Below are 26,350 nucleotides of genomic sequence, written 5' to 3'. Positions count from 1 at the left end.
CACGTACAGCAGGAGCATCATCTAGGATTGGTGCTCAGTGTACAGCCATGGCTGTGGAACCTGCTCCTGTTTCTCTCAAGAAAGTTCAGTCCCAGCTGTCACTCCCCTTCTCCTGCTTTTTTTGAAGTTAGAGAGCTACGTGCATGGATCACGTCTCTAATTAATATAAATATAGCGAAACATAAATAATAGACATGCCTGAAATAGTGTCACTCCCAAGCAGGCAGGCAGACGCGTCATGGAAAGAAAATAAAAATGCTTTTTATCTGTTTTGGCATTTTTTGTTTGTTTGTTTTCAGTGGTTTGCTCTGTTCCTGAGGGAAGAGCAACCTTTGCCATGGGTGAAACTGTTTGAAAGTGAGAGACCGAGGTGCAGGGGGAGGGAAGGCCCAAGGAGGACTGAAATGGGGATGGGGACAGAGACGGAGACTGGGACATGGATGGGGACGAGGATGGGGACATGAAAGCAGATTGGGACATGAACGAGAATGAAGATGGAGACGTGGGAGGGGATGGGGACAAGGATGGGTTAGGGTTCGGGACGGAGACAGGCACGGGGACAAGAACGGGGAGCGCCGGGCTGCGGGGCGGTGTGCATGGTCATCGGGAAGCGGGGAAAACCCTGTCGCTGTGGGGAGGTGGGAATCCATCACGAACGAGTTTGATCGTGGAAACACACGTCTCTCGCCGCCCCCGCAGGCGGCTGCTCCCGCCCCGGAGCTCCCCGGCGCTGCCCCGGGCCCGGGGAGGGGCGGAGGCGCGGTCGGGGCCGCCGGGCTCTCCCCTCCAACTCCTCCTCCTCGTCCTCCTCCCCCTCCCGCGCCGGCCGCCCGGTGCCGGCGGAGGCGGGCGGAGCGGAGCGGCGGGGCGGGCCGGGCCCGTTCGCATCCCCATCCCCGCCCGCCGCGGGAGCGCGGAGCCGCCGGGCTGGGCAGCGCTCCCGGGAGCCACCGGAGCCGCCGGGCTGGGCAGCGCTCCCGGGCACCGCCGGGCTGTGCAGGGTTCCCGGGAACCACCGGAGCCGCCGGGCTGTGCAGGGTTCCCGGGAACCACCGGAGCCGCCGGGCTGGGCAGGGTTCCCGGGCACCGCCGGAGCCCCGCAGCCGCCGCCGCCGGAGCGCCCCGCCGGTCCCGCCGATGGCTCCGCGCTGCCGCCGCCAAGTAAGGGGACAGCGGCGGGGGGACGCGGGGCGGGGCGGGGCGGCGGGGACGCCTGTGGGCTCACCCCGTCCGGTCGTGGGCAACCCCCTCGATCCACGCGGGATCCCCCGCTCCGGGCGGGACCGGCTCGGCAGCGCACGTCGGTCCCCGTGTGCTGCCCTCGGAGTCCGCCACCCTCTCCTGTCGCCCTTCCCGAGCGGGTGAGGGAGCGGTGCAGGCGCTGCAGGAGCAGGGCAGCGCTGGGGCTGGGGAATCGGGGTTCCCAGGCGTGTGGCTCCTGAGAAAAGCTTCTCGAAGGGTGGAGAAAGAGAGGGCAGTATAGCCTTGTCCCCAGAGTGAGGAGGATGGCAACCAGCCCCTAAAGCAGCTCAGGGGGCTGCACCACCCTACACCACCATACACCACCTTCACTGGTGTCTCAGCATGTGTTGGTTCTCAGCCTGGCTGTAAAACCACCCGTCCTTTGGCTGGGCAGAAGAACAGCCCCATCCAGCTGCTCCTGTGTGCTGCCAAGCCGGAAAAGCTCGTTAGTGTCTTTCTTGTTCAGTAAAATTTGCCGGGGCCGTTGGCTTCGGAAGGCAGAGGGCCGAGGCGGTGCTCGGGGCGGCTGCCCTGGGGAAGGGGGCTGGATGTGACTCGTTCTGCAGGTTGTGCTGGGGGATGAAAGGGAAGAAGATAGCTCAAAGCTGTCGGGAGGCAGCGTTGTCCCACACCAGGTGTGGTTATAACCCACGAGACTCGTGGCCACGAGGCTCCAGCAGGGAGAGAGAGCCAGGGCTTCCATCTGACAGGTTTGTAGGTGTCCTGAAGTCCTGGGATAACTGGTGCAGGGTGATGGAGGTGGGATCCTGGGGAGAATCCCAGTCCTTAGGCTGCAGGGCCGGCATTTGCTTTCCTGTCTGACAGGGCAAGGGGTTTTTCTGTGAGACAAGATCTGGTTTGACTGGGACCTGCAGGGGTGATGGCAAGGGGAAGAGTCTTGCTCCGAAGATCATTCTCCTCTGAACTCAGCCAGCAAAATTATTCTCTAAAAACCCAACAGCAGTAAGTCAGGAAGTTGTTGGTGTCTCTGGGGTATGAGCTGAGCTGTCCTGGCCCTGGCGGGTGGGCGAGTTCCACGGGAAGCTGTGCTGGGTCCCCACTGCCACAAGGCTGAGCCAAGCTCTCCCAGCACCCAGCTGGGAGCTGGTACAGGCACAGCCCAACCCTGGGGCTGGAGGGCTGGCTACAGCCACCCACCTCTCCCTGTGTCACTGTGCTCTGAGCATCCCTGCCAGCACCTTTTATCACCCTGGTGCCACGAGGGTGCTCAGTATCCAAAGCAAAGCTGGTGCGAGGTGGTTGGACAGCGTGCCTTGCTCTGTGTGGGTGCGTGGTCAAAGGGTCAGGGGAATGTCTAGACAGCAACAGGTTTGGAGAATGGAAAAAGCTGATCCTGGGTGTCCTCTTGGGCTGGAAAAATGCAGAAAAGCGCCTTCTCCTGTCGCTGCAGAAAATAGTTTGAGTGTGACTTGGTTGGGGTTTGTTTGCTGCAGTGGGACAGGAGGGATTTATACTCCACCCACCGCCTCAGGGGCCTCTCCCCATCCAATACAAAAATAGGCTGATCTTTCCAAAAGATGGTGGGGGAGGCCTGGAAAATGCCATTCCTGCAGGGACCTGCCACGCTCCTGCCCCAGGAGATGTGGCACGTGACTGTGGCTCCTGCAGGCCCGGGCAGGGATGTTGGGAAGAGCCCAGCATCGTGCCGGGTGCATCCCTCTGCTGCCAGGGAGCCACGGCCCCTGCACGTGTGTGCGTGCTCGGCAGGAGCGCTGCCTCCTCGTGCCACCTCCTGCAGCTCAAGGAGCCCGTGTTTTTCCTTCCCAAAGGGCATCTGAAGCAGAAATCTCCTGCGGGGCATCTGCTGCAGCCCCATCCACGCGCTGCTGTGAAGCCGCTCGGAGGCTGGAGGCTCTGCCAGCACCTGGGAGCTGCCAACCCACAGCCTCTGGTTCTCCGCCCCAGTGTGAGCAGTGTGGTCCCCATCAGCAGCTGTGGGGCTGGGGCACCAGGCAGGTGGCAGTGGAACCAGCCCTCCCAGTCCCACGGCACTGGAAGCTCCTCTCCCCAGAGCACTGTGCTGTGGGATGGGGGAGCTGGGCCCCGGCAGGGATGTCTGGCTGGAGAAACAGCTCCTCTGCCATCCCACTGCTCCTTCTGGGAGTCCCTCATCCCTGAATGCTGGAGATGCCCACGAGCAGCCCTTTCTTAGGAATATTGACGTGTTCCACTGCCTGTGGCTTGGCCCTGCCACATGCTCAGGCTCCACTTACCGTCAGGAGCTGGCCCATGGCTGACCCCCCCTGGCATTTCCCTTGCTGATGTGTTTCAGGCCCTACATGGCTGGGCCCTGGCTCCCACGGAGCTGCACCCATCGATGCTCCCAGCAGCACCTCTTCCGTCGCTGGGGCTGGCAGGATGCTCCATGCAGCTCCCCAGGAGCTCCAGCCCTGCTCGTTCCCCAGGAAGGTTTGGGAGGCTCCAGGGTCCCCCCTGTCTGTGCTCCCCCAGCCTCCCTGAGCCACGGGAGGGGGAGAGGGGCCGTGTCCCGGTGAGCGCCCTCGGGCAGGGTGATCCGGTGTTATTTGTAACACTAGGAGGGAGCTATTTTTAGCGAGAGGCAAATTTGATTTAATAGAACATAATTTGCCGCTGACAATTCAGAGGGCGGCCAAACGAGGAGCAGCTGGATTCCTGAGGAGGCTTTTTCCTGCCCTTCCTGAAATCCCGGGCTGACGTGCCAGAAGTGGCATTTGTTATTGCAGCGATTGCTGGGGGAAAGCCCCTTGGGATGGCCCAATTAGCTCTGCTTTGCTCTCCTGCTGGTGCTTTGTGCTGCCCTGTCACCCGGCCCCTTCACCCATCGATAAAAGAAGTGAGGGGTATTTTTGCTGCTCAGTGTCCCCCAGCCCCTCCAGGGAGCTGGAGCCAGCAAGGTCCCCCCTTTGCCTTTTCTTCTAGCTAGTTCTGCACTCTCAGCCTCTCCTTGGATAAGTTTAGGATTAAAAAAAAGAGGTTCTGATCAAATCAAATGGCTTGTTTGCCAGGAAACATGAAGTCTGTGTGCATTCCTGGGCATTTCTTAGACTGAGTTCTTCTGGACCAGCCTCGGAGGTACTTTGGGACAAACCCATCATCCAGGATAGGAGCAAACACCATGTTCTTGTTTGTGCTTTCATCAAGATGAAAATCCCCACAAAACCAATGCCAGTGTGAGAAGACATTGGATATTTCTTCCCTAGCTACCACTGTTGTGTCCAGTTGGTGGCATGGGGACAAAGAGCTGCCAGGGTGAGCTGGGATAGTCCCAGGCTGCAGGCAAGTTGCCCTGAGGCTGCAGGGCCCCAGGGAGGGTGGGAAGGTGAGATTTTCCCCAGGATTGTGTTATCCCACCATGAGCACCCAGGACAGAGCAGTGAGGGCGCTGCTCCCTGTCCTGGCACAGCCATTGCTCAGCCCCTGGGCAGGGGCAGCATCCTGTGGGGTCCCTAAGCCCCACAGCCCTCCAGAAGCAGCCAAAAAATCCCAGGTCATGGAGGGGTGGAACAAGACCCCAGTGACTGTGTCCTCCTGGGAGGAGAGGACTGAACAGGGCTAAGGAGAGCTGTGACATTCAGCTCTGGCAAATGCGTGGCCAGGGTTTGGTGGGCTCCTGTCTCGCCGTGCAGTCGCTCCTTGCAGCTGGAAAACCCTTGGCAGCCATCCAGGCAGATGCTCAGCCCTGTGCTGTTCCCTCAGGGGTCACCATCCTCCCCACAGCCCCAAACAGGGTTTGCTCCTTCCTCAGCCAACACCAGGCTTTGCCCCTGGGACCATTTCTTGCCCTGGAGCATTTTCAGCAGCTGAATATAAAGCCAAAATAGCATTAGTAAAGAAATGTGGGCAAAGTTCCTGAGGATGAGGGGTTCAGTGACTGCTCCTGGTGCACCCCATGTGTGAATGTCCCTAGGGGCTCTCTGTGGGGTTGGTGTGGGACCCAACAGCTCCCCAAAATTACTTGTTCATCTTAATCAAAGACATTTTTCTGTGAATGGAAAGGTGCAGCCAGCTGGGGGATGTGGGTGCTCCCCAAGCATCATCCCAAGTCCTGGGATCTTTCCCAGCTCACCCTTAGTCTGCTTTCTCCAGTCTGTCAGCTCAGTCTGGTGGAAACTGGGAGCCAACATTTAGCAGGCAAATAGCCCTAAAATGGAGATTAAACTCTTTGGAGGACAAACACCTTCTCCAAATGCTGCCTGATGACCAATTCAGTTAAACGAAAAAATTATACTTCAAAAAAATTTTTTTTGAAGCCTATAAATGGGTGGGCTGGAGAGGGCCCCTTGGTCAGAGTTTTTCTGTGGCACAGGTTTTTCCCTTGCACCCAGTTTTGACTGCAGATTTTCATTTACAATGATTCTCTGGAAGTAAACACCAGCTTCAAAGCTGCAGGAGTAAGCTGGAAGTTTCTACGCTCTTGTATTCCCTGCCTCCAATTTTTGCATCTTCTTTAAATAATTGTGCCCTCCTGCTCCCTGTGCTGCCTTCCCCTGGGAAATGCTGGGAGTGACAAGCTCCTTTCCCCACCCAAGGCGTTTGCTTGACCTCTGTCAGCCACATCTCCTGGCCAGTGAGAGCTGTGGCTGTTGTGGGTGGCCCCATGGCACAGGGGCGTCCCTGGGGACACCGAGCCTGAGGATGCTCACACTGTGAGGTGCCCTGTGCTCCTCCTTGTGCTCAGCCCTGTCTCACTGCAGCCCACACGCTCTGCTCGCTGTTCCCTGGAGTGTGGATCCCCCATAGGTGCAGTGGGGGATCCTTCCCAGCTGGGAAAGCACCCTGGCACCCCGCAGACCCCCCCTACTGAAGGTGACTGTGCCCAGGGAGCCGTGGCAGCAGCATCCAGCCCCTGCTTCCACTGACCCCCTCCTGTCTGTCTGTCCCTGCAGGGAGGGAGGTGCTGAGCAGGTGCCCTGAAGCTCTGGGCTGGAATGGTGCCGGCAGTGCCGGAGCCCCTCGCTGTGCCCCTCGCCGTGCCGATGTGACCGAGCGCCGCGTGGCACCCGTGGCACCGAGCCTGGCACAGACACAGCAGCTGGTGACCCCCCCGTGTCCCTGCCACCCCAAGATGAGCGATGGCATGTGGATCTCGCTCAGCCCCGCCGAGTTTGCCCAGCTCCAGCAGTACACGGACTGTGAGTACCCTGTGCCCTCCTGGGATGGGAACAGCGCCTTGAAAACTCCTGTTGCTCCATTTTTCCTCAGTGCCCTCCTGGAAAGCCGAAGGTGATTCCTCTGGCTGGGGAGGCTGGGCAGGCCCTGACCCCTCAGCCTGCCTGCTTACCCCGTGCCTGCCTGCCCAGGAGGACTCAGCCGAGCGCTGGGGCCGCACACGTGAGCGCGGCTCAGTCCGTCTGAAGGCGGCCGGCTCCCACGTTCCTCGGCAAAGTGAAATGCCAACCAGGAAAGCAGGCTGGCTTTTCCCAAACACACCGAGCTGCTCCACAGCGTGCTTTGGGCTGCCAGCCCTCTGCAGTAATTTTCCTTAGTGCTTTTGCAGAGCAACGCTCTGCTGCGGCTCCTGCCGAGGAAAGGAGATTGGCAGCAGCACCGAAGGGGTCCTGGAGCTGGGAGAAGCTGGAGAGGGAGCCTGGGCAAAGCCCAGGGGTCCACAGCCAGGTCCTTGAGGTCCTGCCCACCACAGAGCTGGAGTGTGGGATGTGCTTTTACAGCAGCTGGTGGAGAAGGGGTGCACCCGTGGAGGTGCTGAGAGCAGGGCAGGGTGGGGCAGGAAGGCCACAGGATGGAGGGAGAAGGGGTGTGAGATCACAAGGGTGTTGGTTTGCGGAATTGGCACGACCCTGGGGTGAGCAGGCTGGGTGGGAGACGACTGAGAGGCAAAGGGGACACCTTTGTGAGCTCTCTGAGGCTGTCTTTGGGGACACTGTACATCAAAAGGGTGAGGCTGGGGACAAGTCCCTCATGTTCCCCAGTGGGGCCGTGCTCCTGCCCACCAGCCAGAGACCTCAGGCAGGGCTGCAGGAGAGGTGTGTGTGCAGTATCCCTGGCTGCATCTCATTCTGCCATTTCTGGAGGATGATGGGCTTTGCTTTCCTGAATCCCAGACCATAAAACACCATCTGTGGCGCTGGACTCAGAACACTGACGGCATCTTTGTTTTGTTAAGTGTGGCCAGCAAGGCTGCAGCATGGACAGCTGCCTCCCCCCATAGGATGGCTCAGCACAGGGCTGGAGAATGGGATTTGGGGGACTGAGGAGGGCCAGGATCCCTCTCCTTGAGTGCCCCAGACATCCCAGGCAGTTGTGGTCCAGTGCCAAGCCCTGTCCCCAGCAGAGGGCTTGGGGGATCAGGGCCAGCACAGCCCCCAGTGGAGAGGGGAATTCACAGTAATTAACAAGGCTGGTGTGTCTGAGAACCTTCTAAATGCACACACCCAGAAATGTGGGTGAAGGTGAGGGCTGAATGTTCACTCACCTTGATCTTTTTTTCCACTGTTCCCTTTTTTCTCTGTTTGTAAAGGATGAATGTCCCTCCAGACACCCCAGCCCTAAGGACGCTCAGCCAGGGAAAAGTCTTCACTATTTGTGTGGAAGTTTGCATGTGATCCTATCCAGGGATAGGACAAGATGGAATGGCCACAGGCTACACTAGGGGAGGTTCAGATTGGATATTCAGGAAAATTTCTTCCCCAAAAGGGCACTCAGGATCTGAAACAGGCTGTCCAGGGCAGTGGTGAAGTCACCATCCCTGGAGGTATTTAAAAGCCATGGAGATGTGGGACATTTCTACCTTAGTGTGAACACAATTGTGCTGGTTAGTGGTTGGACCTGATGAACTTAGGGGGCTTTTCCAACCTAAATGATTCCATGATTCTATGAATACCGTTCTACTTCTCCCTCCTAGCACCTCCTGGAGATACCTCTGGGATGACTGGCCCTGCCAAGGGGTGCCAGCAGCCACCTGCACTGGGGCAGGGACATGCAGAGGTGTGCTTGGCACACCAGAGCAGCTGGGACTGCAGTGTGCTCCACGCCCTCCTTGCTTTGCTCTGGGTCTGTGTTTATTTTCATACTGATAGGAGGAAGTTCTCTATATATGTAAAGCTCCCAGACCAGCTTTCCATATCTGCCCTGCCCTCTGAAGGTGGAAGGGGAAGCAGGGCATGGGTGGCCTCTTCCTGCCACAGAAGGATCCAGAAACTGCACATGCAGCAGATAAACCCCTCTGCACCATCCTGCTGGTGGATGAGGAAGGCAGCCCAGGGGGGCCATGCTCAGCACCGTCCCTTTGTCTCCCCAGACTCCACCAAGAAGCTCAAGGATGTCCTGGAGGAGTTCAACGGGGATGGTGTCCTCTCGAGGTACAACCCCGAACAGGTATGGCCCTGTGCCCCCCTGTGCCCCCCTGTGCCCCCCTGTGCCCCCCTGTGTCCCCCTGTGCTGCTGGCAGCTCCCAGCCCCTGCAGCTCCCCAGCCCAGCTCCCACAGCTGACCCAGCCAGGAGAAGGCAGGCCTGGCCCCCATCTCTCCCCATGGTTTTCCTCCCAGGACTTGATTCCCTGACCATCTCTGGGCCGTGCCCACTGCATGGCCATCCCACCCCACCTTGCTGAGAGCTTTTTGGGGCATTGTCTTACCAGGCAGAATCCAGGAGGGATTTACTGTCCCCCTAAAAGCAAATGGCTTGGCCAGCATGGTGATGGGACAGCTCTGTGCCCTCTCGCTCTCCTCCAAAGAAGGCTGGGGTTATTTTTTCCAAGCAGTGCTTTCAGAGGGATGTTAGTGTGCCAGCAGGACAGAGCCTTCTGTGGGGGCTGTAATCACCAGAACCACAGCAAAATGAGAAAAATCAGTGGGCTGAACATGGCAAGGAGGGGCACAAAGGGTACCCTGTTATTCCAGGGCACCACAGGCCCCTCACTCCAGCTGGGGCCACAAAAGCCATTGAGAAGACATCGTCCTCACACAGTGGCAGTGCCCAGCAGGCAAGGAGGAGGCACAGAGTCCTCGGGAGGAGGACAGTCCCCATGGGGCTGGGCTGGAAGGTCCCACTGCTCTGCCCTTCCCTTCCCTGCCCTGGCTGCTGTCCCTGCTCCCAGCACCGCTGGCACCAGACATTTCTGCCCCTGCTGCCTCTGGGTCCCTTTAGGTTCCCTCCAGCCCTGGGATTTGGCAAGCCAGATATTTTGGGGTGGGCTCTGCAGGTGATGCACCAGGGAGGGGGGCCCAGAGCACGAAGCCCCACTCTGCACCCTCAGGGTGGCCTGGGGCCCCTCCATCCTCCTCCTCTCTCTGCTCCCCAGCCCATTGACTATGAGGGCTTCTGCCTCTTCATGAAGACCTACCTGGAGGCCGACGTGCCCGAGGAGCTCTGCCAGCACCTCTTCACTTCCTTCAAGCGTAAGATTTGCCAGGCCTCCCCCGAGAGCCAGCAGCAGAGCCCGGGTGTGTCACAGCACAGCCCCCTCGGTGAGCCAGCCCTGCCACCCAGCCGGGCACGGGGGGCACGGGGGGCTCGCCCCCACGCTGCTCACAGGAATGGGACAGGGGGCGGCACCTGGAGGGGGTGGCACCTGGAGGGGGTGGCATCGGGGCCAGCTCTGTCAGATGGGTTCCCTGTGCTGCTCCAGGGAGGGATTTCTCCGGGATGCAATCGCACATTCCCTTTCCTCTGCACATTCAGAGCCCAAGTCACTCTATGGCAGCATCTCCGTGCAGGTGAGGTGGCCTGTGCCTGTCACAGGTCCTGCTGCAGGCAGCCACCCTGCACTCAGCTGTGCCCAGAGTAGGCTGTGTGTGCCAGGCACCCAACTCTGCCTCCTCCAGCCCTTCCCGGGTGGATTCATGGCTGGTGGAGACATCTGCTGAAAGGAGTACAAATTGCACAGGGAAAGGAGAACCTCCCACAGCTCTGGCTGGTGGTGGAGGACTGCATCCTCCCTGGCTGGTCCTGAGCCCTGTGGTGTCCATCACCCCGGGATGTGAGCACTGCTGGGAGCCACTGGGCCAGGCAGGAGGGTGAGGAGCTGCCTGTGGTGCCCCCCAGAGAGCCCTGGGCTGGGATGCCAGGGCAGAGAGGCGTGGGGCTAGCAGAGAGGCCCAGGGCCAGCACCCAGCTCCAGTTCCTGGAGGAAGGGGCAGTTCCTGGAGGATCGACACCCCGGTGTCACTCTGTCCTTGGGCATGTCTGCTCTGCAGGGATCAATGGGAAAACCCTTCGAAGCGCTCTGGGGCGGCACACTCCTGAGCCCAAGGGCTGCCACAGCAATGCAGCTGAGCCCCAGCCAGCGTCCCTCACCCTGGCATCGATCCCCAATGCCTCCCCCAGCTGGTCCAGGTCATCCTCCCAGAAATCCACCACTGGCACTGCTTCTGCTCACAACTCCTCGGGCTCTTCCAAGATCTCCTCGATGTCCCCGCTCAGCCCTCAGTCGCCAGGTGAGCTTGACTGGGGCTCCACAGGGAGACACAGTCAGTGACAAACCCTTCCCTGTTCCTGGCCAAGTCCCCAGCATGGTGGCAGTGACCTCCCAACCTCACTGGGTTCCTGTCATCCCAACACCTTTGCTTGGCAGACTTGAGCTACAGATCCCATCCCACAGAGCCCCCATCAGTCTTAATTACCTGGCAGCATCTTGTAGGGAGAGGGAAATGGGACAGTGAGTCACAGCTGCCCCTTGCCCCAGCCCCTGCCAGGCCCCTCTGCCAGGAGCATCCCTCCTGCTATTGGCACGGCCATCAGTGAGTGTGGGCTGTCCTGGTACCCTGGCAGGCTGCCTCGCTGCCCACTGAGCTTCTCCCTCCTTCTGGGTGGGGGCTTGTTCCAGCAGGACACACTTCCGTGGGCTCCAGCTGCTCACCCTGCCCTGGGCTGCAGCGATGGAGGTGTGGGAGTGGCACTGCCCATGCCTGTGATGGGCACATCTGCCACATCTGCTTCTGCCCCTAGGCCTGTGATGGCACCCAGCCCCGAGTGCCCTTTTAATGCCCATTCCTGTGTCTCCTCTGTGGCCCAGCCCTGGCCCTGTGGTGTCACTCAGTGCCACTCCAAATGGATCCCTGCCCCAGAGTTCCCGTGTCCCACCTGGTGACAGTCCCTGGTCCAATGTCACCCCTGTGTGTGGCGTCTCTCCCTGCCCACAGGCACGAGGAGCACGGAGAAGAGGTTGCCCTTCAGCCTGCGGAAAGGGCCCAGCTCCCTGAAAGCCACCCCACCCCCTCCTCCCACCCCCGTGGCCCAGGTGGTCCACCTGAAGGACATTGTGTGCTACCTGTCCCTGCTGGAGAGAGGACGGGCAGAGGACAAGCTGGAGTGTAAGTGTGACCCTGTGGAGGGGGAGCAGTGGCTGGGGGGGGTCTCACCTGCAGGGGGTTGGCCTGAGGAGGGGTGCAGGGCTGGGTGCTCCTGTCCCCTTGGGAAAACCCTCGGCATCCCCTCCTGCTCCTGCCTGTGTGTGCCCAAGGGGCCTTGATACTGCACAGCCCTTGGGTCACAGCTCACCCTGGCTGAGCAGCACAGGGCTGCCCCACCCTGAGGCTGCAGCAGCCTGGGGCAGGGTGCCCGGGGCACCCCAGGGCTCTCAGGAGCAGCAGCTTCTCTCTTCCCTGCAGTTATGTTTCGCCTCTACGACACGGATGGAAATGGCCTTCTGGACAGCTCGGTGAGCCTGCCCTTGGGGGAAAGGGGCTGCTCAGAGGGCTGGAAAGGGGCAGGACACTGTGGGGTGCCCACTGCCCTGGGGGGTGCTCCAGAAAGGGGCAGGGATGTGGGAAGGGAGGAAGAAAGCAGCAGCTGGACTGCAGAGCTGAGGATCACATGCCAGCTCTGCTGCATCCAGCAGGAGCTAGAAAAAAATCCACCCACCAAGAACTGTAGCTCTACATCAGGTCATGGTATTTCAGGGAAGAAAAGAAATCATGCACAGCTCCTTCCCCTGTGATGTTTTCTCTTTGTTCTTTGGGTGTTGCCTTTGAAACCTGTTGCAAATAAAATCTGGTTTATCAGAATAGTTTTTCCCAAGGAAAACCCATTACAGATTTCCTCGCAGGTTTTCAGGGTAGAAAGCCCTGAAAGAAGGAGGAGCACCCACTGAGGACTGGGGCAAAGCTGTGTAGGTGGGGACTGGGGTAGCTTTGGGCATGTGGGCATACAGACCTTGGGGGTTGGAGCTGACACTCTGCTCACGCCTGGGGCTGTCCCCAACACTGGCACTGCTTTGTCTCCGTGCTCAGGAGCTGGACCGGATCATCAACCAGATGGTGCACGTGGCTGAGTACCTGGAGTGGGACTCCACTGAGCTGAAGCCCGTGAGTGCTGGGGCTGCAGGCACTGGGGGTGGCTGCAGGGGCTCCCAGCCAGAGCCCCGGGCGGTGCCACCACGTTCTGTGCCTCCTGCAGATCCTGAGGGCCATGATGGAGGAGATCGACTACAACCACGACGGGACGGTGACGCTGGAGGAGTGGATCCGGGGGGGCATGACCACCATCCCCCTGCTGGTGCTGCTGGGGATGGAGACGGTGAGAGCTGCCCCAGCCCGCCCCCAGCAACAGGCACACAGGGCACCACGCAGCCCCATGCCAGCCCCCAGCCCCTGCTGGCACCCCCACCCTGCCCCCTTCACCCCCAAACCTTTCCAAGCTCACTTTTGAGCTGCAGTTGCTGCCAGCTGCTGTGCCCAAGCAGGCTGGGCTTGCTCCTTGCTATTGCAGTGCATTGAGTTCGATGAACTTTTAATCAAAACTCAAGATGAGTACCTGAAATGGCATCTCCTCTCATAGAGTGAGGTTTAAAGAGCAAAGGAGGGGTTGTTGAGACCCCCTTTATTTGTCTTGCTTTTTCATCCTTTTGTCCTTCACTTCTTTCAAGTGCATCCCTGGCACTCAAGTAATAATTAAGTCATAATTTGGAGGGGAAGATGGTTTTGCTGATCGTACCCATGGTTCTCCTGGAGAGGTGGGGTGGGGGGCAGGCTTTCTGGCAGGAAAAAAATCAAGAAAGCAGGGAATTTCAACTGGTTCCTGCAAAGCACTCATGCCCGGCCCCAGGTGAAGAGGTTTGTGCCTTTGTCACCCCATGGTGGCAGTGGCAGCTCGGCCCCAAATGTGAAGTCACCTCCCTGTCAGCCACCAAGATCCTCTCTGTGGCTGGGCTGTGCCAAGAATCCATGGGAGCTGGATGTGCCCAGGGGGATGCAGGGATGCTCTGGGAACCCCAAGAGAGAAGGGGAATAGGGGGAGCCCATGACCCTGCTGGGAGCAAACTCCCAGAAACACCATGGGGGTTTTAGGGGATGAGAAGTTGATTAAAATGTTGGGCTGAGGGTGCTGGGACTCTTGGCAGTAGGGGAGTGACTCCCTCACCCTCCTCTCTCCTGCCCTGCAGAATGTGAAGGATGATGGGCAGCATGCCTGGAGGCTGAAGCACTTCAAGAAGCCTGCCTACTGCAACTTCTGCCGCACCATGCTGCTGGGGGTCCGCAAGCAGGGCCTCTGCTGCTCCTGTGAGTCCTGGAGCCTTGCCAGAATGCTGCCCTGCCACACCGGGGGCTCCTGCCACAGCCAGTGGTGCCCTGGGGGGGAGGACTGGTCCCTGCTAGTGCTGAGCCCCGTGGGTGCTGCAGGCTGAGTGGGGAGGGGGCAGCTCCCGTGCTGGGGAGTGGTGCTGACCCCCTTCCTGGTGGCACTTGGGTGAGTGGTGCTGGCAGTGCTGGGGTAACAGCCAGACTCGAGGGTCTTACAGGGCTTTTCAAACTGAAATGGTTCTCTGTGATTTTTCTCTCTCACCAGTCTGCAAGTACACGGTCCATGAGAGGTGTGTGTCCAAAGACATTGCTTCCTGCATCAGCACCTACGTTAAATCCAAGAGGAACACAAGTGTGAGTAGTCTGCTGGTGATTTCTGAGCCAGTGGGTGTCCTGGCCCCTCGGGCTCCTGCTCTGCTTCCCCACCACTTCTTCCCCTGGGTTTTGCCCCTCACATCCTCATGGGCATTCCCAGCACCCAAAGCCTTGCAGGATGCACCCCATCCCCAGTCCCCAGGCACCCCCCGACCCCCAGCTCCAAGATTTGTTGTGGCTCTGCACAGGGGCTGTGCAAGGGGCTGGATTGGGTCAGCAGCGTCCCTGCAGGCCAAGCTTCCAAAATGCTGATGGACACCCCTAGCAGGAGGGAGGTGCCTGTGGGTCAGTGGGTCAGTGGGTGCTGTGCCACAGTGTCCCCGTGCCTTGCAGGTGATGCAGCACACCTGGATTGAGGGCAATTCGCCTGCCAAGTGTGACAGATGTCACAAGAGCATCAAGTGCTACCAGGGCATCACTGGCCTGCACTGTGTCTGGTGCCAAATCACGGTGAGTGCACAGGGCTGGGGCACATTCCCAGTGCCTGCAAGGCCAGCTCTGGGCTCCTGGTCAGGAGAGGGCAGGTGTCCCCTGTGCCACATCCCTTCCTCCTGCCCCTGCAGCTCCACAACAAGTGTGCCTCCCATGTGAAGCCAGAGTGTGATGGGGGCCCACTGCGGGACCACATCTTGCTCCCATCCCACATCTGCCCGGTCGTCCTGGTAAGTGTCCCCAGGTCCTGGTAAGTGCCCCCCTCCTCGCTGCCAGGGACAGGGACCCAGCAGGGCATTGCTGAGGCCAGTCTGCCTCCCCTGGCTGCTGGCACTGCCTCTTGGGCAGCGTGGGCATCCCTGCCTTGGTTCCCCAAAGGACAGGCAGTCCCACTGCCGGCGGTCGGAGAGCGACTCCCCTGCCAGCACCAGCCCCGAGGACAGCCAGGGCTTCAAGTTCAACTCCACCACCGTGGATGGGCAGGGGCTGCAGGTAGGTCCGTGCAGGGGGCTGCAGGTGAGCTCTGCCGCTGGTCTCGACAGCAGGCAGGGATTCACAGCTGCGTTTTGTGCCCTGCAGATCAGCCCTCAGCCCGGAACACACCCGCTCCTCGTGTTTGTGAACCCCAAGAGTGGAGGAAGGCAAGGGGAGAGGTGGGTGGGGTCCTGCCTGGAAACAGCTTCCCCCCGGGCTTGAGGGCTGCTGGTCCCTCGGGCATCGCTCCTGGTGTGGGGATCTCCTTCACGGCATTCCTCAGGTCCCTCTCTCCCCAGGGTCCTGCGGAAGTTTCACTACCTGCTCAACCCACGCCAGGTGTACAACCTGGACCGCGGCGGGCCCACGCCAGGGTACGGAGCTGCTGCAGGGGATCCTCTGCCCCCTCCCAGCGGGCCCGGCTCCCCCACGTCACCCTTGTCCCTCCTGCCTTTCCCCAGGCTGAACTTCTTCCGGGACACTCCAGATTTCCGTGTGCTGGCCTGTGGAGGGGACGGCACGGTGGGTTGGATCCTGGACTGCATAGGTGAGCAGGGGACAGCTGTGTCCCTGCAGAGCATCACCCACCTCCGCCCTTGGTGATCTGCCCAGATTCCCGATATTCCCCCAGTGAAAGTGGGGTGGTGATCCCACCAGCAGCACCACTCCAGGCTGCTGGCTGAGGAGGGGCATGGAGAGGAGCAGGGAATGAGCCTTGTCAGCCCCAAACTTCTCTTCTCTCCTTGCAGATAAGGCAAACCTGGTGAAGCACCCACCGGTGGCCGTCCTGCCCCTGGGAACAGGCAACGACCTCGCGCGGTGCCTGCGCTGGGGAGGAGGTGAGGACAGCGAGCACCACCCAGGGGTGGCCAGCCCTTGGGAACCCCTCAGTGTGGCCATCCCCAGGGGAGGGAGGACTCCTGGGCTCCTGGATGCTGCATCTGAGCCTGGTGCCTCTAACCCCTTCCAAAAAGAGCAGCCCCTCCTTCCTGAACCCTCCACAGCCGGGTCCTGCCCAAACACTTCCATTCGGAGAGCCCGTTAGCCAAAATCTCTGCCACTGCTGCAAGAATGTGCCATAGCAGCAGCCCCCAAGGGCTTGGCACCCGGCTTTGACATGGCTGTGCTCCCCTTCATCCTCCTTCATCCTCTTTCCCTTCCAGGCTATGAAGGAGGCAACCTGATGAAGGTCCTGAAGGACATTGAGCACAGCACAGAGGTGATGCTGGACCGCTGGCACATAGACATCATCCCCACGGACAGGGAGGCCAACGGAGACCCCATCCCCTCCACCATCATCAACAACTACTTCTCCATTGGGGTGGTGAGTTCCATGGGGCAGGGATTGGTTTCTCCCTTCCTGTTCCTCCTTGCTCACACTCCCAACCTCCCTCCATCTCCTGGCCTTTTTTTTTTTTCTGGTTTTATTGTCATTTGTAAAGGCAGCAGCAAAATACAGAAGCAGGCATGGGATGTCTGTCTTCTCAGCAGGAATGTTGCAAGAGTGAAAGGAGCTTAAGCGGGATTCAGGGAAGTTGGGGTCCCAAAGACAAGGACACCCCACCTGCCAAGTGTTTGAAACCTCATTCCCCCATGTTTTCCTGAGCTAGAGAGGTTGGGGAGCTTGGGGAGGATGACAGCCCTGTGCCATGGGGGTTTCCCCCAGTGCTGGGGGTCAGTCCTGAGAGCAGGAGTGTTTTGGGGAAAGCCCTTCTCTCCCCGGGGGCTTGCAGGGTTTTTGTCCTGTGCCAGGGGTGCCACCGTGGCACAGCTCACTCACCTGCAGCACTGCAGGATGCTGCTGGGTTCACATCAGCTCCTGCTAATGCAGGTGGCATTTGGTGACAGCTTCTGAGTTGGGCTTAAACTTCCCACTCTGCGTAAGGAGGGGCTGTGATGAGCTCCAGGAGAGCTGCCATCCTGCCAGGGGAGCTGTCAGGATCTTGGGGTGTCCCCAGAGCCCCACTGCTCCATTGTTTGCCTTTCCTCCCCGTCATCAAACCCTCCAGCAATGAGGGAAGGAGGCCAAGTGCACTAATTATGTCTCACCTAACAAGCTTTGGGAAGAGCCTGGCTGAGGGTCCCTCCATCACCTTGGACCATCGCTGTCATCATCACCTTGTCATTGTGCCACAGGGACCAGTGGCAAGCATGCAGAGCTGACCACCCCGTCCTGGCACGTGCCCACAGGGCACGAGGTGGGGATTCTGTTTCTCTGTGTGCCACTGATGTCTCTGTGCTCTCCACAGGATGCCTCCATCGCCCACCGCTTTCACATCATGCGAGAAAAGCACCCTGAGAAATTCAACAGCAGGTAAGGGCTCCCCTGAGAGCCAGGTGGGGGCACTCCCTGCCCCTGCCATGCACCACGCCAGAGGATTTGGTGTTTGGCCAGCCTCAGGGGACAGGCAGGGCATGTACCAGGCATGGTGGGGGTTTGGGATGCTGCTTCTAGCCCCGTGTGGTGTGGCAGGCTGCTCAAACTTGGCCCCACACCCAGCTACGTTCATCCATGCTTTATAATTAGTATGGAATTCCAGGACGGGCAGGAGCAGGCCAGGCAGGGAGGGCAGGGCAGGCAGCAGGTCACAGCTCGTTCCCATTGTGCTCAGGGTGCGTGGAAATGGGGCGATGGCAGCAGGAGCCTGGCTGGTAACTCCCATCCCCAGGTTTAGAAATACCTGCTAGAAAAATCCCCGAGTGGTCCAAAGCATCTGGCTGTGCCCTCAAATTCAGCTCCTCTCAGCTTACAGCTTCTCACAGCTGACAGCTCCCCCTCAAAGCCTGGCTCAGCAGCTGACCCAGGGAATGAGCCATGCTCAGGGGCTCCCGAGGTGCTGGGGGGCTGCTGAGGGGTGAGACATCCCCTCCATGGGGTGCCCTCTCTCCCCATGCCCAGGGAGCACCCAGCACCCCCATCCTCCCCCTCGGATGGGTGTCAGAGCCAGGTGTGCTCGAGCCACCCTCTGGCAGCCCCCAGCCCCACCCCTGTCCCACCACACAACTCCCTAGGGGGCCAGTGGCCCCTCTCCACATTGGCTTGTGTCCCCATCCATGGCTCATGTCCCCTCACAGCAGCTCCAGACAGGCTCTGGCAGTCTGTCCTGCTGCTGGCTGGGGCAAGGTGCTGCTCCCAAAGGGGACACTGACATGTCTCTGTGCCCAGGATGAAGAACAAGCTGTGGTACTTCGAGTTTGGGACATCAGAGACCTTTGCAGCCACCTGCAAGAAGCTCCATGACTATGTTGAGGTTGAGGTGGGTTTCCTGGGATGGTCCCTGGCTCTGGCCATGGCACAAAGGCTTTTTGGAGGCATCACCCGTGGCTCTCTCAGCTGTTTGGTGCCACCATGCCTTTGACCCCTCACTGTGGCAGATAAGGAGACAAGGACAAGGAGAGAGGGGAGAGCAGGTGCTGGAGCTCCTTGGGTGGAAATCACTTTTGGGTAAAAGTGGTGTTGCCTCCAGTTTTGGGTCACAGCACCGAGTCTAGCCAAGGTTTTATGTGGTTCCCGGGAATTTGCTTTTTTTGAAACTGCCATGTTTGACCTGTAGTAAAACTCCAATGGAAATAGAGGGGAGAGCAGCACAAGAAGCACAGGGAGAAGGACGTGGTGGCTGGCAGGACCCTTCTTCCACCGCACAGCGCTTGCTGCGAAGCCAGCCAGGTGTGGGCGGAAGAATAATCCTGTATTCCCCACTTCCAGCTGTATTTGAGAGCATGCCTGGAACATTCTCCGTGTAAATTCCGCGCTGCTCGCAGCCCTCATTGGATGACATGGAAACAGCCTTTAATTAGAGCTGGGAGGAGGGCCGTGGTTGCTAAGAGCGCTGTCACTTCTCCTCGCTGGCGCTGGGGATTTGGGCTGTAAACTTCCGTCTCTCCCTGTCTCTGGATAATCCACCCTTTTATAACTCAGCTTGGAGGGTGAGGGGAGAAAATAGCACTTGCTGCAAGAGGTGGTGGGATCAGAGCGGGTGGTGGGTGCAGGGTGCTGGTGGTGGGCAGAGAGCAGAGCTGGCCCTGGGGACGTGTGGCCATGGGCAGAGGGATTTTGATCTCTATTTCTGTGTGGGGAGTTTCTTCCCTTCCCAAAGCCTGGGGTGGGTGGCTGCAGCCTTGGAAACTTGAGGGAAGGGACAGGACCAGCACCAGAACCATCTCATTCCCTTCCCTATCCATGCAGCGGTGTCCCAGGGTGGATAAAATCTGTGTTTGAGGAGTTGAATGCTGCTGGAGATGGGCACGGAGTGCCCCCCATCCCTTCTCGGGGTGCTCCCCAGCCGGTGTGGGTGCCCTGCAGCCAAGCCCACTGCCAGGAAAGGGTTAACCCCGCAGCGTTTGAAGTTGAAAGCAGCGGCCTGTCCTCGCTCCAGCTCCCAGGCAACTGTCAGCCTCGCAGAGAAATAGCAGTTTTGTTTTGGAAATTGGCACTCGTTCCCCCTACAACTCCTGGAAATGAATTTGCTTTTTCCCCCAGCTGCAAATCTCTCCTCCCAGCCTCGCTGCCAGCGCTGCCCCTGCTCAAAGGGCCCATTGTGGGCAGCTGGCACGGGCTGGGCAGGGCTCTGCAGGGGGAACTGCTCCGTGGGCAGGCGTGGGCAGCCACGGGCTCCTGCAGCATCCCGGGCTCCTGCACTCCTGGCAGCAGCTCGCTGCCGTCCTGCCGTGCCTGCCTTGGCACCCCCTGCCCCGCTGGCAGGGGGGGAAGGTGCTCCGGTAGCCCCTGCCCAGAGCGTTGTCTTTTGTCTTCCCGCAAATCACAACATCATTAAGATGTATTGAGAGCGAAAGGATTAACATCCTTTCCAAGCCTTGGAGAGACAGCTCTTCCCTCCCAAACCAGAAGATTCCTGCTTTTTCGCTTTCAGTGTGAGGCTAAAAATAAGATCCCGCAGCAGCAGGGGAGGCAGAAAGGATCTGACACACGGAGGTGTTGGCTCGTGTGAGCACCCAGCTCTGCACACACGGGGCTGGTGTCTTCAGCACAGGCCAAGGGGGTGGCAAAAATAACCCCAAGACCTTTGTTAGGGGAAAACAACCAGAACTGGAGCAGCAGAAGGGGCTCATTGGCCCATTTCATTCCTGTCAGCACAAGGAGTGAAGGCAGAGATGCCTTTGCATCACCAAATGCAATGAAAAAGCTGCGCTGGGGTTTGCTGGAGCACAGAGTGGCAGGTAAAGAGCAGATGCCTCAAGGAAAATAGGAATGCGTGATAGAAATTCAAGTTGGATGGAAAAGTGGCTGCTTTCACCAGAAGTATATAAGAGGGTGTCCGTGTCTGGGCAGTGTGAGAAGATCTGAAGTCAAGAAACGTTTTTCCCTGGCTGTTGCTTTCAATCCTGTGGGAAAGCTGCAGGCAATGGATATTTTAACTTTTACAGGCAATTTTCAGCTGAGGCAGTCCTGCTGCACGACAGCAAAGCCTGGGATGCCAGTTCTGTGTGCTGGGCTGTGGTTTGCTCTCCAAAACCTGACACTTTTCCCTCTGACACCTTCCCCTAATTTCCTTCCAGCCTTATTCCTAGTTTCCAAATGGCACATGAAGACAAACTGGTCCAAGCTACTTTTTGGGCAGCCAAACTTTCCAGTCTTTTGGAGTCACTCCTTATCCATAAGGAGAGGGGAAAGCAGGTGCTGGAGCTCCTTGGGTGGAAGTCACTTTAGGGTCAAGGTGGTGTTGCCTCCAGTTTTGGGTCACAGCACCGAGTCTAGCCAAGGTTTTGTGTGGTCCACTGGGAATTTGCTTTTTTTGAAACTGCCGTGTTTGACCTGTAGTAAAACTCCAATGGAAATAGAGGGGAGAGCAGCACAAGGAGCGTCAAGGAGTTGACATTAACTCTAGGAAAGCAAAGTGGGAGGGTCTTTTCATCTCCAGCCCCAGCCACTCTGGAGCTGCCCACATCCCCCAGAGACTGCCTGGTGTCACTGTGTGCCCAGGGACCCGCGGGGACAGGAGGGGGCTCCGTGTGGTGGGCACAGCTCCCCTGACACCGCCCCTGCCCCCGGCAGTGCGACGGGACCCTACTGGACCTGAGCAACACCTCCCTGGAGGGCATCGCCGTGCTCAACATCCCCAGCATGTACGGGGGCTCCAACCTGTGGGGGGAGACCAAGAGGCAGCGCGGGTACAGCCGGCTGGGCAAGAAGGCGCCAGAGAAGCCGCCTGGCACTGTGGTCACCGACGCCAAGGAGCTGAAATTCTGTGTGCAGGGTGAGTGCAGGGTCAGCACAGGGCACTGGGCACCCACCAGCCCTGGAGGGGTTGTTGTCAGCTCTGTGTCTTTTGGGGTGCCGGGGGGAGCCCACAACACGGCAGAGGAAGAGCTGGAACAACTGCAGGGCTGGCACCAAGGGCTTTTGTGAACCCAACTGCAGGGCTGGCACTAAGGGCTTGTGAACCCAACTGCGGGGCTGGCACCAAGGGCTTTTGTGAGCACCTCCCCAGGATCTGGCACAGCGCTGCCAGCCTGGTGTGGGGTTTGGGAGCAGCAGGACCCAGGCTGAGCCCAGCTGGCACCTCACAGCTAGTGCTGAGGGCACTGGAGCCACCGCCGTGGGCAGGGACAGCCCCAGGTGCTGGCAGCATTCCCCGGTGGGGATTGATGCAGCCAGCAGAATACACAAGGTGCCTGGCTGTTCCAGCCACCACCACAGCCTGGGGCTGGGGATCAGCCCCCTGTGGTGTGGCTGCCAGAACAGCAGTGTCACACCCCACACTGTCACTGTCTGTCCCTTGCTGCGTGTGCCAGCGGCAACAGGGAGCGGGACAGAGCACAAGCCAGTCCCAAAGGGACTGCAGGGGACAGCAGGGTTGTACCCTGGGGACATCCCCGCTGCTGGGTGGGTAAGAGGGCATGGGAGGCTCAGAGGATTTCTCAGGGGTAAAGGGGGCTGTATGTGAAAGAGGACCCTGAAGCAGAGAGCTGTGCCATTGTGTCATGTCCTTGCTGGTGGCCCAGGACAAGCTGTGAAAAGAGGCAATACCCTGGGATTTGACCAGACATTCTGCCCCGTGTGCTGGCTCCTGGGGAGCTGCAGCACCCAGGCAAGGGGGGTCATCATTTCATACACTGCAAACAAACAGTCCAAGGGCTGGTGGGGGTCTGGGCTGGCACCGTGCAGCTGTGCAGGTGGTGTTTCAGACCAGGAGTACTTTTGCTTCCAAGATTTTGGATTGCACTGGAAACATCCTCTGTGTCCCCACTGGGAACACTGGGGACACAGAGGACATCAGGATGAATCCCCTCAGTGCCTCCAGGCCGGCTGTGCTTCAGGACAGCCAGCAGCCCTGGTGTACTGGCCCTGAGGTTTCCAGTGAGGGCAGAAGGCTGGGGATTCCTGGGGATGGGGAACCAGCTCAGATCCCTCTCTCTGTCTTGCAGACCTCAGTGACCATCTCCTGGAGGTGGTGGGGCTGGAAGGCGCCATGGAAATGGGGCAGATCTACACTGGGCTGAAGAGTGCAGGGAAGAGACTGGCCCAGTGCTCCTCTGTCATCATCAGGTACTTGTCCCCTTCACCGCCGAGCAACGGTGAAACCCGACACCTGTGTCACCTGTGTCACCTGCGTCACTTGTGTCACCTGTGTCACTTGTGTCACCTGTGTCACCGCTCTCTCTCCTCTCTGCCTCGCAGGACATCCAAGCTGCTGCCCATGCAGGTGGATGGGGAGCCCTGGATGCAGCCGTCCTGCACTGTGAGTGCCCAGGGAGGGGCAGGGAGCCAGGCTGGGCAGGGGCTGGCAGGGTGTTGGGATGGGGCAGGAGGGGCTGGCAGGGTTTTGGGATGGGGCAGCAGGGGCTGGCAGGGTGTTGGGATGGGGCAGGATTTTGGGATGGGGCAGGAGGGGCTGGCAGCACAGCAGGGTGGCACAGCCTTGGCTCCTGGTGGCAAAGCCTCTGGATTTGGAGTGAGGCTGTTGCAGATTTTGGGGGGTGGCTGCAGAGCCCAACCAGCTGTGACTCTGGCCCTGGACTCACCACACGCCCATTTCCTGATGGATGGGCACAGCAGCATTCCCCCCTGGGGGAGCTGCAGGAGGGTCCCCCACCTTTTCTCCTCTTCCCATCCCAGCACTGCCTGGACACGACTCCAGAGCTCTTCACCCCGGTGCTGGGCTGCCCCCAGGTTCACGGGGTCACTCCTGAGCGTGCTGGGGCTGGAGGGTGCCTGGGAGGGCTCAGCACCCTCTTACTGAGCTGGGTTTTTCTACTTCTTTTTAGGTCAAAATTACACATAAAAGCCAGGTGCCCATGCTGCTGGGGCCCCCCCAGAAGAGCAGCTTCTTTTTCCTGAAGAGGAGAAACCGAACTCGGGATTAAAGCACCATCCAAGGATCCACAGCCTGCAGGCACTCAGCATCCCAGCCTGATGCAGGGGTCCCCAAATCCCCATCCTGCAGTGGGGACAGAAACTCCCCCTCCAAGACCAGTGGGGATTATTTATCCTGGGAAGGCCTTGTAGGCTCCTTCCTGATCACCAGAAGCCTCCTCTCAGGCTGGGATGGAAGAAGGGGAGAAGGCAGGCTGGCATGCAGCGAGCACATTTGCTGGAGCAGCACTAGGACTGGGATTTTTTTTCCCCCCTTTATTTAAATACCCTCCAGCCAAGCTGCCAGTGAATGTGCTTCTGAGGCAGCACTAAGCTCCACTATTTATTTATCATCATCCTGAAGACTACTTGATGTCTCACTGCACTGGCTTTCTGTCCCCAGTCCTTGCAATGGGAGGAATTATTTATTTCCTTAGCCTGGAGAAGCCATCTCGGCCACTCACCTCTGTGCTGTGAGGTTTAAGAGCGATGCAAAGAGCCATTGCTGCCAGCCCAGTGAGCCACGAGGCGTGGGGCAAGCTGGGGACAGACAGTGCACAGGGACAAGCATGGGGTGCATGGGAGGAGACTGTGTTTTTACAGGGAAATGGCAAAAAAAGGGATTTGGGGGGAGCAGCCCCAGCTCTGGGCTTTGTGTTCATATTTATGTATTTATTTAGCAAACTTTGGACAAAAAAGGGACTCTGGGGGTCACTTTTTTAGGAGCCCAGATTGGACACAGGCACCACCTCCCTTCTCTGCTGGCTGTCCTCCTTGGCACCTCCTTCCTCTGGACATGGACTTTTCTTCTCTCCTAAAGCCTGCCAGCCTGCAGTGGGGGCTGGAGACCCTGGGGACAGACATCCAGAAGCTCTTCTCACGTGAAAGTGTCCCCAGCACCTTGTACACATCTCCCCACGTGCTCTGCCAGGCCGGTGCTCTCCCTGTGTGACAGATGCTGCCTCTGATGCCCTGGGCTGCAGGGAAGGGGGCAGTGACTGCACCTCGGTTTCTGTATGGCCAGGTCTCCCCACAGCCCTCTCCAAACCCAGGGAGCCTCACAGGGGCTGCTGCCTGCTTGACTGGGATGCACAGGCAGCTTTTGGTGGCATCACCCATGGATGGACAGACTGGGGGATGCAGCTTCTCTCCAGGATGCACAGGGACCAGAAAACAGACGAAGGCATGGAGTTTGTGGTGGTCTGAATGTACTCCCAGGAGCCAGGCTTTGGCAAGGCTGGCCCATGGAAGGGCTGCTGGGTGCTTCTGCAGTCACCCCGTGCCTCCAGCAGTGCCTGCATGCAGGGTACAACCACATCCTGAATCAGCTGCTCCCAGGCAGCTCCCTGGGGGCTGGTGGAGGCTCCTGTGCTGCTGGGGGCCAGCTGGGAGTGGTGTGTGTGTGCCCGTGGATGTCACCGCAGGCAGGAAAACTGCTTGTCCCCACCATGTCCTTGCCACAGGGCTGGGACAAGGCACCCTGTCCTCCCCAATTTCCCAGTGCCCACTCAGTCCCTCCTGGTGCTGCAGGTCCCCATTCAATAGCATTCCCCTGGCAGAGGGTGCTGCCGTCAGTGTTTCAGTGAACACTGAGCTGGAAGGGAACAATTCATGACCTGTGGACACAGGCACGTGTCACCTGCAAAAATCCACACCCCCTCCTCCTCCTCTTCCCCCTCCTCCTCCTTGTCCCCCAAGGCAGCTGTTTATGAGTAGCCAGGTGAAAGCAGGTGGAGCAAGGCCAAACAAACCCCAGTTCCCTGGAAACAGCTGCCTCCATTTCCCCAGTCCATTGCCAAGGGCAGCAGTGCCTCCCAGCCCCACACTCAGGGAGGGTGAAAAAAACACCTTCAGCATCTCCAGAGCTTTGCCAGCATGAGGGTGACAGGTTTGTTGTGTGGGGTGGCAGCACACAAGGTCAGCAGGTTTGGTTCCCTTTCCCTGCCCACTCAGCCTCAGCCCAGGGCTGTACCCCAGAGCCTGCATGGAACCAGCAGTGGTTTTCCTGCTCCTTGCCCCTGTCACAGTTTGCTGGGCTCTGGGCAAAGAGCAGCGCTGGGGCCTCTGCTGTGGTTTGCTGTTGGTGGTGGCAGGGCCAGGGGAGCAGGAGGGCATCGTGCCTGTGCCTGCACCCTTGGGCGTGCCAGGGGTGAGCAGCTGAAGCCCAGGGGTGAACACTCAGCCTCGTCCTGCAGGGACAGGGAGCCCAGGGCCACCACTCTGGGCCAGTGGGACGATGACACACCAGCACCGCTCTGCCAGGCTCCAGCCCAGATGTCCTCTCTGATCCCTGCCACCTGCGCCAGGGCACCCAGCTCCAGTCTGCTGCCACACTGCCAAAGGCACGGTTCAATGGGCCTGCCAGCTCCCACCCTCCTTAGTCTGATGGTGCAAAGGTCCCGAGCCCAGGAGGGACCACAGAGCCTGGGACTTCGGCCCAGCTGTCCCAGCTCCAGGGAGGAATAAGCCATGCAGCTGAGGAGCACTCGAGGCCTTGATCCCCCCCGTTCCCCAGTGTCTCCCAGTTCAGCCCAGTTCCCAAGTGCGTGGGATGGAACCAAACCCCCAAACAAGCCCTTAGGTCCTGGTGCCAGTGCTGCACTGGGGGGGCCCTGAGGGCAGGGCAGCCCCTTTGCCACAGGAGCCTCAGCCCACTCCTCCCTCTGTGTGTGTAGCCGTGGTTGCCTGCATGGAATGGTGTCCGTAGCGTAGCGCGTGTTGCCGTGTACACCTGGGCTGCTGTGGGCTTGCCTCCAATAAAGATGGGAATGAACTCCTCAGTGGTCCTGGGGGTCATTCCTGGCCAGGTGTGGCATCCCCACCTCTGGGGACTAAAAGAGGTGCCCGCTGCAGGGTGCCGGGGCTGAAGGGGTGCTGGCAGCAGCAGCACGATGGAGCGGTGCTCGGTGGGAGCTGCATCCGGCTAAATTTGGAGCCTGCAAATTTTTTTCTTTTTTTTTTTTTTCACCAGTGGGGTCTAAATTTAGCAGGCACCGGTCACCATCCCCCCCTCCCAGCCCCAGCTCTCCA

The 26,350-nt window shown here is 59.3% G+C and overlaps 1 protein-coding gene across 2 annotated transcripts; it reads left to right on the top strand.

Moving 5' to 3' along the window:
- The first annotated feature begins 757 nt into the window (after positions 1 to 757).
- LOC134556350 (diacylglycerol kinase beta-like) lies at positions 758 to 26,093 on the top strand. 2 transcript variants are annotated; one of them, XM_063408758.1, is made up of 25 exons: positions 758 to 1,161; positions 6,132 to 6,377; positions 8,504 to 8,580; positions 9,507 to 9,672; positions 10,402 to 10,641; positions 11,347 to 11,517; positions 11,815 to 11,864; positions 12,436 to 12,510; positions 12,602 to 12,721; positions 13,587 to 13,704; positions 13,991 to 14,079; positions 14,434 to 14,550; positions 14,664 to 14,762; positions 14,911 to 15,024; positions 15,112 to 15,185; positions 15,306 to 15,380; positions 15,468 to 15,553; positions 15,756 to 15,845; positions 16,170 to 16,330; positions 17,256 to 17,320; positions 18,173 to 18,263; positions 21,020 to 21,221; positions 22,393 to 22,513; positions 22,646 to 22,706; positions 23,233 to 26,093. In XM_063408758.1, the coding sequence occupies exons 2-25, from the start codon at positions 6,311 to 6,313 to the stop codon at positions 23,329 to 23,331; spliced, it is 2,628 nt and encodes an 875-aa protein (XP_063264828.1). In that variant the 5' UTR covers positions 758 to 1,161; positions 6,132 to 6,310; the 3' UTR covers positions 23,332 to 26,093. The 2 variants fall into 2 exon arrangements, with proteins under 2 accessions (XP_063264828.1, XP_063264829.1); XM_063408759.1 differs by lacking the exons at positions 758 to 1,161; positions 6,132 to 6,377; positions 8,504 to 8,580 and having other exon boundaries at positions 9,551 to 9,672; positions 10,532 to 10,641.
- Positions 26,094 to 26,350: the final 257 nt, after the last annotated feature.

The sequence above is a fragment of the Prinia subflava genome, chromosome 11, assembly GCF_021018805.1.
Source record: "Prinia subflava isolate CZ2003 ecotype Zambia chromosome 11, Cam_Psub_1.2, whole genome shotgun sequence".
In the NCBI taxonomy this organism is placed as follows: domain Eukaryota; kingdom Metazoa; phylum Chordata; class Aves; order Passeriformes; family Cisticolidae; genus Prinia; species Prinia subflava.
Note: the sequence above shows the minus strand (reverse complement) of the source record. Positions and strands in the feature narration are given on the sequence as shown.